This window comes from Ambystoma mexicanum, chromosome 4q, assembly GCF_040938575.1.
Source record: "Ambystoma mexicanum isolate Mex_15411 chromosome 4q, UKY_AmexF1_1, whole genome shotgun sequence".
In the NCBI taxonomy this organism is placed as follows: Eukaryota; Metazoa; Chordata; class Amphibia; order Caudata; family Ambystomatidae; genus Ambystoma; species Ambystoma mexicanum.
The window spans coordinates 411,421,578-411,436,876 of NC_090928.1; the positions used below are offsets into that span (position 1 = coordinate 411,421,578).

At 44.7% G+C, this 15,299-nt stretch overlaps 1 protein-coding gene across 3 annotated transcripts in view; it reads left to right on the top strand.

Moving 5' to 3' along the window:
• LOC138467753 (zinc finger protein 544-like) overlaps positions 1-15,299 on the top strand; it is a 402,382-nt gene that overhangs the window by 133,061 nt on the left and 254,022 nt on the right. For all 3 annotated transcript variants that reach the window (XM_069607981.1, XM_069607982.1, XM_069607983.1), the window contains exon 7: positions 10,623-10,733. In XM_069607981.1, the coding sequence (XP_069464082.1) occupies positions 10,623-10,733 (111 nt within the window). The remainder of the gene's footprint in view (positions 1-10,622; positions 10,734-15,299) is intronic.

Sequence of the window (15,299 nt, forward strand, 5' to 3'; positions counted from 1 at the left end):
ATTGTATTTATTGTACATACTATTCAAATGTTCTAAACCACATGCTCTAACTACCTTTGCTTTGTATATACTGCATACTGTATATTACCTCTACAACTGCATAACTTATATATATCGTATTTCTGTAACCTGTAATTTAAGCGCCCTTTTACTCCTGGGTCTGGTGCGCTATATAAAATAAATAAACAAACAAACAAACAAACAACAAACACTACACATTATGTATTGGTAGTGAAAGGTGTACTTATCTGAAAAAGACATCAGCTAAAGGCATCCTTCCTCCCTAAGAAACAGCAGCAGTGGTGTAATGTAAAAGCATAAGAAACTGTGTCGCTACCTTGCACATAACAGACAGACAAAATTTGTTGCCATACATACACCCACTCATATTACCATTTGATGCCTTTTTGCTCAATGCCGTTCGCATATTGCCTTCTTGCCTGCCGTGGCAAAAAATACAGCCACCCGTAAACAAAGATAATAATGCGTTAATAACGACCTTTCACAGTATAATGAAAAATAAAAAAGTACATAGACGCAATAAACATTGCCAGTAATACTCTAAATTAGTAAAGCAGTAACGTGTGCTACTAAAAGGGACGTTTACTTGTAATCCGAGGCGACTTTGGCAGTGCGGATCACAAAAGAAAATCCTCTTTCAAGATGGCCACCATAGAAAGGGAAGGCAGTTATTGCATACATAGCCCCTCTTTCCTTTCCATGATAGGTTGCAAAAAACACAAGTACGTGGCGTGACGCAGAACCTGTAAATAAACATTCAGCGACGTACAGCCTAATAACTTACATTTGGAAATAATACAGTGCAATGTAAAAGAACACGTGAACATTTTACAGGTTACAAAGTAGGTTTATTTAACAACAAACTTGCAGAGACCATCGGAATAATCCCATAATCAATGCAATGATTACAATGTTTGTAAGGGAGGCATTGCAAATGTTGAAGATGAGGAGGACATTTTGGGGTCTTCGATGAAGCAGTTGCTTTGTTTCCACAGTTATTTCCCAGAAGTCGTCATAAGCTTCAGCCTACAGCACCATAAATGATGTCACGTTGCTCTGAATAGCGAGTTCAGCAAATGGACAAAGCGGGCTTACAGTGTCATTCCACATTATTGTTATGGACAGGCAACCGCTTACCAGCAGTGGTATTTGCCATCAAAAGAAGCCCTCACTCGGGATTTGAAAACCATGGCACGCACAGTACGGAAATATATACCTCGGCGGGAAAGGTTACAGAAAATACGTGTCAGTAACCAACCTGTACCACATTTTTTTTAAAAGAACACACAGAAAATGTGCAAAGTGCTACACAAAAGTACGTGCTCAAAGTTGACACTTTAGTAATATGTTACTAATGTCCATGTGTACCCATAGTACAAACGCCGAGATTTTGCATGCGCCGTAAGAGAAAAAAAATGGCAAGTACACAGAAAGACGATAATTTAGTTATGAAATAAAAAAATGTGGACAAATAAAAAAAAATTACGTCTCGTCATTTCAAAGAAGACCAAAAAAACTTGCAAAGTTATACACAAAGCTATGTGGACAAAGTAAACGTTTCAAATAAGAAATATTAATGCTAAAAAAGGTTGAGTGCAGTCATACCCTGTAAATGAGCAACCTGTGCACTCTGCAACATTACAGGAAAAATGTAACAGGGCAGAAAAATAATGCGTCAATTATATTAGCACAATTAGATTTGCAGTTATGTAAAAATATAGCATGGTTCGCTGTACCGTGGCCCAAAGTAAACTTACAAAATATTTACTGCCTCCATTCATTTTCTGCAAATCAGACACGAATGTGTTCGCACCGAAGAATCTTCGTTGACTGATATTGCATGTCCCTTACAAACTTTTTAAAACATAACCTTATCAATTGCTATTTTTTTCGACCCTTTCATTCCGTGAATAGCTAGGAAGTTTCTCTTTCGCTCAAGGTCAAAAAACAATTGCCCCTTTACATTCACTCGGATGCGCGGGCGTATTGAGCGGTCAACCAAAAAAGCAACTCATGTGGCCTTCACTCAGAAGCCAAATACATTCTTGCTTTGAAACAACATATTGAAATCCAATTATGAGAACCTCTACTCCCATGCACCTCATGAAGAGCTGTTTCAAGCAAACACTGCAGATGATGGCCTTAGTTTTCAAAATTGAAGAGGCCAATGTGAGGGAAATATTATTTCAAAACACATTTTATCCCACACGCTGTAATTGGTCGTGGGGCAGTGAGCACGAACTTCCATTTAAACGTATCATTTTGCAGACAAGAAAACTCCACTTTTTCACTTTGTGCTTCCACAGCTCATTAGCCCCCCTCAGAGGTCACCTTCTGAAATACTATTACTTGAGTGTGAGAAGTCCAATGCTCTCTTGTTTTGGAGGTGTTTCTGGCAATATCCGCGCACACGAAAACATTAGTAAAAAATATGGGGGGCACCGAAGAAAGCTGACTTACTTTACGCTGTGCTTCAACCAATCAGGGAAAGAGCCACATGTTCGTGAGCACGACCTTTTTTCCCCGTTTAGTGTAAGGGAAAAGTGACGTTTTGAGAACCCCTCCCCCTTATAACTTTCGCCCCCCTGCACCAAACATCACCAAACTTTCCAAACAAAATCAGAGTGTCCGATATATTTTTCAAAGTTTGGCAACGATTCGTCCAAGGGTAGAACAGTTATAAGGCAGCCAAAAAGTGTTTTTCTATGGAAACAGCCACTCCACCAAAGCAACACAGTCACTAACGTGCCTGTCCAATGTGCTGCAGTGGGTGACGGCAGGAACTAGAGGTTTGGATATATGTCCACGTATTTTTGAATGTATAGGTGTACATTATACCTCCACCGCTAACAAGGTTGTTTCTGGGTGCATGGGCTTTGGCCATGCACCCAAGACTGTACACCCTCCCCAGAACCATCTGACATGCTAACCTATAGGACGAGTGTATGCACTGCAGTAATATGATGTGGTGTTTCTGGCCAGGGCCTAGGGTTTTAGGAGTATGATGTATGGGCTACGGGCTACAGCCATGGAAGCAAAACTCTACATCCTGCCCACAACCACCTCAGTGATGTACAGTAGTACGGTGTATTGATAGGTGTGGTATGCTTCACTTGTTCTGGCCATAGACTGCACTCCTAGCTGTTTGTCCATAGATATTATTGCAATGTGTGGATGTGCACTGGCTTATACCTCCAGCGCTTATAGCTTTGTTCTTGCGCGCATGGCCTTTGGCCATGCACCCAACACTGTACACTCTCCCCTCAACCATTTAATCGATAATCAATACTACACATGTATCCATGGTCGTGACATGCTGCGGTGGTTGTGGGCAGGGCCTGCAGTCTTGAAAGTATGGCCTTCGGCCTACGGCCATGCATCCAAGACTCTAGGCCCTGCTCACAACCACTGCAGCATGTCACGACCATGGTGCAGTACTAATCAATAACACACCCATAGGAAAATGTAATATAATAGCGACATGTAGTCAAAATCAATGGTCACTAACACCACGCATGCCCTGCAAACATTTTCAAGGTGCCTGTACACAGCACGGACTCAAATACAATCCTTATTAGATCCCTTATTTTCTGCACATACAAACATCCTGAAGAAGGCGCCAATGCAGAATATATAATAGACAATTGCCGCCCAAACAAGTACAGTATTTCATCCGTCTCTTACTCTTTAAACCTCCCCAAGCACTGTAGTAATTCAAAATCATTTCCCAAACACCATTCCCCATGGCGAATACATCATTAACATCTACCGGCCAAACAAGTACAGTATTTGACCCATCTCTTACTCTGTGATCCTCCCCACGCACTGTACGAGACCAAAACAGTTTCCAAAACAGCATTTCGCCTCTGGTAGGTAGCGTGGTCTCTTCGGATCCAAGATGTCGGGCGCATCCACACATTCTGACGTACATCACGACTCGCTGTAGCCAATCTACGAAGACGTCGCGTGTCCGCAGTGATGACGCCACCCCCCCCTGGCCAATCATTATCATGTCCGCGGAGCGAACAGGGAAATGTGACCGCGGAACGGACATATATATCACTAATTTATTGAGACATACTTTTTGGTCGTTTTAAAGGAAAGTACTGGACAGATGGGCACCAAATTTACTAAAGCACGCTTTCGGGACCAAGCCCCTGCCCCTGCCGCAAATTTGGCAAAAATCCGTCCAACGGTTTGACCTGTAGGCATGCGCAAAGTTTTTCCCCCATTCAGTCTATGGGAAAAAAAGACGTTTTGGGACCCCCCCTATAACTTTGCTCCCCCTGCACCAAACATCACCAAACTTTCCAAACAAAATCAGAGTGTCCGATATATATTTTTTTCACAGTTTGGTGACGATTCGTCCAAGGGTAGGACAGTTATAAGGCAGCCAAAAAGTGTTCTTTCTATGGAAACAGCCACTCCACCAAAGCAACACAGTCACTAACGTGCTTCAGTGGGTGACGGCAGGACCTAGAGGTTTGGCTATATGTCCACGTATTTTTGAATGTATAGGTGTACATTAGCTTATACCTCAACCGCTAACAAGGTAGTTTCTGGGTGCATGGGCTTTGGCCATGCACCCAAGACTGTACACCCTCCCCAGAACCATCTGACATGCTAACCTATAGGACGAGCGTATGCACTGCAGTAATATGATGTGGTGTTTCTGGCCAGGCCCTAGGGTTTTAGGAGTATGATGTATGGGCTATGGGCTACAGCCATGGAAGCAAAACTCTACATCCTGCCCACAACCACCTCAGTGATGTACAGTAGTACGTTGTGTATTGATAGGTGTGGCATGCTTCACTTGTTCTGGCCAGAGACTGCACTCCTAGCTTTTTGTCCATAGATATTATTGCAATGTGTGGATGTGCACTGGCTTATACCTCCAGCACTTATAACTTTGTTCTTGCGTGCATGGCCTTGGGCCATGCACCCAACACTGTACACTCTCCCCTCAACCATGTAATAGATAATAAATACTACACGTGTATCCATGGTCGTGACATGCTGCAGTGGTTGTGGGCAGGGCCTAGAGTCTTGAAAGTATGGCCTTCGGCCTATGGCCATGCATCCAAGACTCTAGGCCCTGCCCACAACCACTGCAGCATGTCACAACCATGGTGGCGTACTAATCAATAACACACCCATAGGAAAATGTAATATAATAGCGACATGTACTCAAAATCAATTGTCACTAACACCACGCATGTCCTGCGAACATTTTCAAGGTGCCTGTACACAGCACGGACTCAAATACAATCCTTATTAGATCCCTCATTTTCTGCACGTACAAACATCCTGAAGAAGGCGCCAATGCAGAATATATAATAGACAATTGCTGCCCAAACAAGTACAGTATTTCATCCGTCTCTTACTCCTTAAACCTCCCCAAGCACTGTAGTAAATCAAAATCATTTCCCAAACACCATTTCCCATGGGGAATACATCATTAACATCTACCGGCCAAACAAGTACAGTATTTAACCCATCTCTTACTCTGTGATCCTCCCCACGCACTGTAGGAGAGCAAAACAGTTTCCAAAACAGCATTTCCCCTCTGGTAGGTAGAGCGCTGTCTTTGGATCCAAGATGTCGGGCGCATCCACACATTCTGACGTACATCACGGCTCGCTGTAGCCAATCGGCAAGGACGTTGCGTGTCCGCAGTCATGATGCCACCCCCCCTTGCCAATCAGTATCATGTCCGCGGAGCGAACAGGGAAATGTGACCGCGGAGCGGACATAGATATCACTAATTTATTGAGACATACTTTTTGGTCGTTTTAAAGGAAAGTACTGGGCGGATTGGCACCAAATTTACTAAAGCATGCTTTCGGGACGAAGCCCCTGCCTCTGCCGCTAATTTGGTGACAATCCGTCCAACGGTTTGACCTGTAGGCATGCGCAAAGTTTTTCCGCCATTCAGTCTATGGGAAAAAAAGACGTTTTGGGACCCCCCCTACAACTTTGTTCTCCCTGCACCAAGCATCACCAAATTTGCAGTATAAATCAGAGTGCCCCATATACTTTTTCTGCAAAGTTTGGTGAAGATTCGTCCAGGGGGAACGGAGTTATAGTCCCCTGATAAAATGCTCTTCTTATGGAAACAGCAACTTATCCATAACTACACGGCCACTAACGTGGCCGTGTAATATATATATATATATGTATATATATATATTTCTGAGGCTTGTGGAATCTGCTTAGATCACATGCTGTGCATAGGCCGACATCTAGTGGAAGTTGCAGAGTATTACAGTTTGTTTTTCGAAACTCAAAAATGGGCGTCGACACAGGGCGTGCCAGTAATACTATCCCTAGTGTGACGTCCACTGTACCCATGATCACTCACGCGTGCAGGACCCTCAGATTGTTTTTTTCCGCCATACTGGTCGGAAGCATTTAGCGGAGTTCCCTGGCATTAGCCATACTTTGAAAAATATTGTTATATTTCCCCCTTTTTTCTCCACCCTAACGTCGAGCCACCGAAATTCGACACTCGACGCCGAACCGGAGAAGAAGGTGACCGTCGAGAGCTTCACGACGGAGTGGGCCTAGGAAGGCCTCTGGCCTCGGCCCGGGCCTCGGAAGGCCTCTGGCCTTGGCCCTACAAGCAGGGAGAGTGGGGGGTGGACATACTCTACACTCTTATATATTCTCTTATATATATTCCTTCACTTACCAGCCCGCTGCCTCAAGGTGCGTATGGAGGGTACCCCTTTCCAATTTTGCCCAAAGTTCAACCGCAAGTATCCTTGGGTTGACAGACACGCCACGTGCAATCTCTGCTTGCCAAGGGATCACCCCGAGGCAAATTGCAGAGTCTGGATTCAAGGCCGAGACACAAGCATCATTGTTAGACAAACCGGTGGAGCCAGATCTATTGTTCGGTAAGGCGGTCGAGGACGCGCTGAAAAATGCCAAGGACGAGTATGAAACACTCAAGTCTCTAGGTCAACTAACCACCAAACCCCCTAATCAAAGGGGTAATGGCAATTTTCGCCGCACACGCGGACAAAATTCTCAAAGAGGGTCAAACTATTCCCAGGGTCAGGGTACGCAGTGGAACAATAACCAACAGTCTACCTAAGGTTATAGTAGAGGGAATAAGAGAGGACGGGGTAAATGTAGAGGCAGCCCCAGTAGAGGCGGCAGCACGCCTCCACCAAAACAGTGACGCTCCGTTCAGGGTCCCTTCTCACGCCTCCCCAGTAGGAGGACGCATTTCCAACTTCACCCAAGCTTGGGAAGGGATCACATCAGACAGATGGGTGCTGTCCACAGTGTCCTGCATAGAACTCTTAGAGCGTCCCCGAAACCACCCTCCATGACAAAGAACACATTCTCTAGACCACCAAAGAATCCTCCTCGAGGAGATCGTCAATCTGCTAGCAAAGGACGCGATCGAACTCGTCCCGAGACACCAGGTAAACAAGGGTATTTATTCAACTTATTTCCTTGTACCAAAGAAAGACTTAACAATGCACCCAGTATTAGATTTGCGGCCTGCAAACAAATATGTCAAGCCCCAAAAGTTTTGCATGTCTACTCTCCAACAGGTAATCCCCCTCCTAAAAAAGCGAGACTACATGGCAACATTGGACATGAAAGATGCCTATTTTCATATTTCCATGTTCCCAGCGCACAGAAAGTACTTGTGCTTCAAGGTGGACAGTCGGCACTACCAATTCAAGGTACTGCCCTTCGGAATAGCCTCGGCTCCAAGGGTATTCAACAAGGTACTGGCGGTGGCAGCAGCACACCTACGCAGGGAGGTAATCCCGGTGTACCCTTACCTAGACGACTGGCTCATCAAGGGGGAACCCCAGCGATTTGCAGAACGAACATTCAAAGAACAATCGACCTCCTCTTCGAATTGGGTTTCTCAATAAACGAGAAAAAGTCAAGTCTGGTGCCAAGCACCTCCAAACAGTTCCTAGGAGCTATCCTAGACACACAAGAGGGGTTGACCTTTCCATCAGAGGAGGGAATTCGGGATATACTACTGCAAATTCCTCAATATCAGGCCGGTCGTCAGATAACGGTACGCAAAGCAATGCGTTTGCTAGGCATGATGGCGTCATGTATTTACATGGTCCCCCACGCGCGCCTGCGCAGGCGCAGGCGTCCCATGCAGGAATGGTTGGCAAAACAGTGGTCTCAGGCAAGTGGTCAGTGGGACGATCTAGTGGTTGTTTCGCCAACACTGGTACAAAGCCTTCACTGGTGGACAAGAGAAAATCTGTCCAAGGGGAAACCCTTTTACGATCCCGAGATACAGGCGGTGGTCACAAACGATGCATGCCTGACAGGGTGGGGAGCTCACCTCCTCCACCACACAGCTCAGGGGCTCTGGTCTCACTCAGTGGCCAAGAATCACATCAACCTGCTATAGCTTCTGGCAGTATTCAGAGCGCTTCAAGGGTTCGAACCCTACCTGCGGAATCTGTCAGTGCAGATCCGGACGGACAGCACTACAGCCATGTTTTACATAAACAAGGAGGGAGGGACTCGTTCGCCAAATCTGTCCAAACATGCCCAGAAAATGTGGACTTGGGCACTCAAACGGAACATCTTCCTGTCATCGCAACATGTTCCAGGGGATCTCAATTCTCTAGCAGATGCACTAAGCAGAGATCCCCTCCCAGAGGAGCACGAATGGTGTCTAAACAGAGAAATCGTAGAAGATCTCTTCTCTCAGTGGGGTTCCCCCACCATAGACCTATTCGCCACAAGCGAAAACAGACAATGCCCAAGATTCGCGTCCAGATTCCCACAACCAGCTCTATTCACACTTTTACTCAGCACTACGGCATTGACACACATTCCAAGACAGATACACAAGTGGGACAAGCGGTTCTAAGACATTTATTTGCTCATGACCCTTCTCACATCCCACCTCCTTCTTCAGGTACTGCTCGCTAATCTATGCACAGCATGTGATCTAAGCAGATTCCACAAGCCTCAGAAGGGGTACATTACTCACCGTAATCGTATTTCTGATGCTTGTATCTGCTTAGATTCACATGCGACCCACCCTTCCTCCCCTCTGAGAGAAGGTGCATGGATGCTTGTAGTCTTACCTTTCTTTCTATCTGCTTGGATTATCTGTACTCACGCTACTCCTCATGCTACCTCTTGTTAGAAAAAATACAATCTGAGGGTACTACACGCGTGAGGGATCATGGGTACAGTGGACGTCACACTAGGGATAGTATTACTGGCACGCCCTGTGTCGACGCCCATTTTCGAGTTTCGAAAAATAAACTGTAATACTACGCAACTTCTACTAGATGTCGGCCTATGCACAGCATGTGAATCTAAGCAGATACAAGCATCAGAAATACGATTACGGTGAGTAATGTATCCCATATATATTATTCAGAACCATAAAGGTTCTCACTAAAGCCTTACTCTGACAACAAGCCATTATGTATTTCGGCAGTATAGAAATATCACCCTCTGAAGGGGATGAATACTGCTTCTCTCATAACAAAGCCATCTTATTCCCTTGGTGGTCTTCTCCTCCCAGGTGATCCACCTGGATAATACCACCCTCAGGGTTTGGATCAGCTAGCGGCTGCCTTCCCCTGGCCACCTGGGAGGAGACTTTAGGCAGGGTCTTTGTGAGGACTCCACAGGATTCATCACAAGCCAGTCGAGCCCCGTCCATAGAGGTCTGCTACCCTCAAAAGTGAGTAAAGGAAGGGGTTCGAATTCACCACACTGGTCATACAATAGCTGTGCTTGACACACATGGGCTGATTGCAGTTGGGTGTATTTTGCTATTCCATGAGGGTGGGCTCATCTCGTTATTACAGTACCCCACCATATGATGCTTTATGTAGCACTTGGGCATGTGAAGCTGTTCCTCGACCTCTGCCGACCGTGGCTGGGTATGTGAGGTTGGAGGGGGCATTATGCCAGACTTACTGACTTTGTCAATGTTTATTTTCATGTAGCCCATAAGTCAACACACATTTTAGAGTGAAAAGGCAATTATTTGTGTCTCCTTTACTTGGTTAACTTGTCTAAAATATGTTTTTCCATGTCAATTTTACTTTATGTTAATTTTACAATGGTTCAGGTCTCTTGTATGCAAAGTAGGGTTAGACGCCCCCACGACCCCAGGGAGTAGTGTATTGCCTATGTGTCACTGGCAGTGCTCACCCAGCCTGCCTTGCTGCTTTTACATGCCAGGCGATGTGCAGCAGGGTGACAAATCTGTGTTTTCCACACACTTGTTAGTAATAATCTGGTAATGGGACTTTAACAAGTTTTTTTAAAAGTTTGAGCAAAGGTAAATGTAGTGACGGTCAAGTTACAAAAAAAATCCAGATTCAAACCTACCTTAACTCCTACCTTTTCGAGCTTTTTTCTTTGAACAAATGCCATAACTAACTGTAATAAGTGGTGTTATAGGTTTTAAATTGTGGGCCATCTAGTACCTGTACAACAGTCAAAAGTATTTGAAAAGTTTTAAATCTGTTAACTTTTGTCAAGGGTATTGTTTGAGTCCAATTTTATTTTGCACTGTGATGTGTCACATTATTGTATATCTGGAGAAACATAACAGTTTTTCTCTTGTTTAGCGGGATTTCCATATCTTAAACCAGACTTTTGTTTGAGGAAGGAAGATGAGTCACGTGTATGTCTGATTGATCCCTATGAAGAAGAAGAAAGCAGAGTTAACCCCATTACAGGTACTTCACAAACACTCTTGAGTTCAAATTTTGAGATTCATCCACTAGTAGTGCCCCTAAACCCTCTGTCCCCACTCCCAACTATCTCTTTAAGTTAGAGCTGGTTCACATTTATAAATGATGTTGTATTTGGACAGCAAATAAACATCAAAGCTCAGCTAATTCGGGTTTACTTTGGGGTTCTTCCACTCTTTGCATTCGACAGTGAGTGGCCACTTGAAGTACATTGTTTACTTAAACATTTTCTTCAACTGTTTTGTTTCCATGTTCAATTCGTATATCTTATACATTATTTTCCCGATCTATAGGAATGGGTCCTCTGTGTGAACTATGAAAGAAAGTCCTACAATGTAGCAGCTACTGCTTCCATCTCTTATGCCAGCACTTCTAAAGGAAAAAACAGCAGTGCAGCGCTTTTTAAAAAGAAAGAATATAGGTTGCATGGTCCCGCAGCTTCTTGGAAAAGAGTACTGCCCTTTGGATAACACTTTGTTGTTGCAAGACTGATATGTATTTAAAATCACTGGAAATAGCCTTTAACTTTGGAATGTTACTGACAATTAGAGGACTTGCATAATCTACCCTTAGTCGCATGGGCAAAACCATTGGGAACCTCAAGGTTGCACATGCAGCTCATAGAAAGTCCCTTCCCCTAAGACAGGGTTGTCCAACTCCTGGCCTCGAGGGCTGCAAACCTTGCAGATTTTCTGGATATCCCTCATTAATATTCATTAGAACAAATTTGCATACATTTAGAATTATTGAATGCAAATTTACCTCATGCATATTAATGAGGGATATCACGAAAATGTGACATGTTCCCAGGCCCTTGACAACCCTGTACTGTGATATTCAGTCCCCACCTAGAAGAGGGTGCTGCATACCCAGAACCAAAACTGGAGCCATTCATCATCTACTAGCTGATTACAAAAACATTTGGGAGTTGCACATTTGTGCTGTTCATTGGGAAACATATGGGTGTATATATATATATATGTGTCTTTTCAAACAGACAAACTTTTAAAGAGCTAAATTACTCCTGCTAGTGGTTAAATATGTTGCCGCAGAGGTAGGGCGTGCTAGGTGGATTTATTTTTCTCTGTCTTTTTCTGGTACAGTCATGTATAGCTTCTGAGAGTCCTGAGGAAAGGCAATGTTCACCCGGCATCAGCAGCCTGTCTGTGCAGTAGGCTTACTCACCTGACATTCCCCCCTGCATATTCTCTGCTTGTGTGGGTTGAGTACAGAACCTTTTCTCAGTTTCTTCAAAAATAGGCTTTTCTGGACTTCATTTTTAAATGGAATAAGAATTTCAGATTCCATTGGAGAATTTGAAATTCACTTGGGACGAGATATTGAGCTGCAAAATACACAACCTTTGTGTTTTCAATAAGAAGGCCAGCCTAACATAAGACTTTAATGGAATCATAAGATCAGCACTCAAGACCAAGTATTGGCCTAGCATCCTGTGAAACTATTATTATTTGTTCCAGCACAAAGTCCTAACACTTTGTTAAACTGACTCATGACTGATTACATATTTCTTGTTACCCTTTAAAATGTCCTTTTGATAAATCCAGGCTCTTGAGACACTCATACATATTCAAGAAAATCTGCCTCACCATCCTAGATCATGTGAACTCTGCTGCAGTGGCAAGCAAATGTTTCAGCTGTATTTACAGACTAGTTGCAAAATGATGCCAGTAATCTAAGAAGTTAAACTGACATCCTCAAGGGGTCAGTGTCTCCAGAGTAACATTTCAACAGCTTCTCGAGACTCATCTGCAGCCTGGGCCTCCTGCTCTGAGCAGAAGATCCACCCAGTACACAAGAGCCTTTTAACTTTTCAGAATCCTATAAAGACGACACAATACCACTTCTTTTGCTCTCCTCACATCACCTCAGCGTTAACAGACCCCCATTTTGCGCTTACTCACAAATAACCTAGCTGATCTAATGCCCGTATGGTATCCTAAATAGACCTGGTTTTATTTTCAAATTCTGTTCTAAATCTATCACCACTATGGCCCATTCCTGCTTTCCATTTGTGCTGGAATGGGCCATCTACCTTTACAGCGCTTGGTCTACAATACACACAGTCGTCATCATGGATTTTTAACGGCTTTCCCGGTTCTTGTTGCAACATCATACTTTCTTGCCTCATTTCTATCAGAACAATTCCAAATCTTCTTTCTATCAAAAGAAGATTTGGGATTGGGGACAGACAGAAGACAAGGCGAGCTGGAGGATCAGTTCTGGATGACCACCACCCCTGTTTGGCGACAACATCGCGTAGAGCACCAAAACGGTCCTTGCCAATAAAAGAAAAAACAGTGTGAGACACACTATGGTGGTAATGTAAGGTTGCTCAGATACTTCTTTTTTAAATGCGCACAAAATGTTAAATGCGCACAAAATATCGCCCTCTATACACATTATAGCTGTGTGATGAGCCACTTCAAAAACACCTTCTTTCCTTTGTATACACTGCCTCCAACACCTGCAAGCTTTTTGTCATATCTATTACATGTCTTACTGCTTCTTCTAATTCTTCCAGATCCTTAAACCTTTGTGGCACTAACTTTGGCCAACCCTTCAAGAATTCAACATACACCTTTAGCTTACTTCTTTCTTTAGCTGGCCAAAAAAAGTAAATTGCTTATTACCAGTATAAATGGTAAAATGTAAATCAAACACTGGTGGTGCCACTAACCTGGTTGCTTAATTAAAACCTTAAACACTTAATAGAAGTACATCACAATTAATTATCATTATTACAGATGCCACATATTTCTAAAAATCAAAAATACATTGCAATATTTCAGCACCTAATCACCTAATCACCAAGCATAATTATCTTTATGCTCACAAAATATTTAGCATATACATCACATTTCATATTGACATAAAAGAGCAATAAAGAATAGTTAAATTAATTCATGACCTTTTCTATTAAAAGGCATTTCTCAAAATGCATATTATTCTCTCCATATAATGACTCTCAAATCCTACATCTAATCCTATAAAATCTCTTAAAAATATTTAATAATGTAATTTCAATATGGCCTCTTATAATCTCTATCTTCTAACTGCTCCATGTGGGTGTATGTTCCATATATTACTGACTTTCTAATTCTTACTTTCTGTTATTTCTCATGTATCTAATTCACTAGTTTCAATTCATCCCATTCTGATAATATTCTTTCTCCAGCATGGGGTCTGGCATGGATTCACATGCTCATGAATATTCCCCGTCGTCAGGCTGGGAATCCTCGGTAAAGAAAAAATCAGTATCAGTTTCGTTTCTGATCTGTCTTTCGTAGTAGTAACCAATCACTGATCTCTGCGTCATACTGACCACAGCCAATGACTGACCTCTACCTAAGCCCCGCCTCTGGCAGCCATCTTCAGATTTTTACCGCACGTTCAAGTGTTGGGATCCTCGTGCTATTGCTCTCGAGCGTTAGTGCTTTTTTCACGTTTTTCTCAGAAAAATTTCTCTTTTTTCGGTCAAAAGAGCCTCAAGCTCCACCGTTTCTTCATCCGATCAACGGGGACCCGTGTCGGATTCGTCTACGCCCCTCAAGGGTGAAGATTTCGTCGAGCCACGCTTTTGGAGGACTCCAGAAGTTTCTCAGGCCCATCTCGGACATGGCCCAGGAGAAGGGAAGCTCGACACCCGGACAGCTCTTCAGGGTCTGCCCTGGATGCCAGCTTCAGAATGTCTTTAAGGAGGACGAACACTCCCTTTGCCTTTACTGCCTACATGAGGACAAGACGCACATGGAGAAGGACTGTGCGTTTTGCGGCAATATGTCGGAGCGGACCATGAAGGACCGCCATCAACGTCTCGCCAACTGGCTGGAAGGAAAGAGCCCATCAGGCGAGAAGAAGAAGAAGTCCGAGCGGTCTTCTAAGACCTTTGAGGGCGCCTCGGCGACGGGGGTCCAACAGAAGGCCAAGCACCGCGAGTCTGCTGGCACCGGGAGCGCCGAACGGTCGGGCTCTACGGGCGCCAGGCAGGGCGCATCCTCCCGCCGCCATCAACCACGAGCCAACGCTCTGGCTCGGGTAAGAGGAAGGCCGAGCACCCGGCGAAGCTCCTGGAGAGACCCCGGTCGAGCTCGAAGGCCCCATCGGAGGGGGAGCAAGGCGGTGACCCTCCCTCCAAGGAGAAGGCGGTGAGCGCACCTAAGGTGGTGAAAGCCTTAATCCACCCGGCCAAGGCCTCTATCGAGACAGTCGAGGTGGCCCTGGCTCAGCCTGTGGAGGCTACACCAGTGGTGGCGACCTCGGGGCCCAGAGTCTCCCTGCCACCGCGGAGGGAGTCCTCTTTCATGCCCATCAACAGGACCCCCGTGAAACCTCCGACGGAGAAGAAAAAGGGGGGGCAGGAGGTCGTCGTGGATTCGGCCTCAATCTCTGAGGAGGAGCTGATCGAAGTCTTAAGCCACGGCGTTGGCGTGGAAGAAGACCAGCCCGTCGGGAGGGACCCCGACGTAGGAGACGACGAGAACGTCGAGGGTGCCGACGGGGCTCCTGACCGCCCGTCGGACTCCCCTCAAC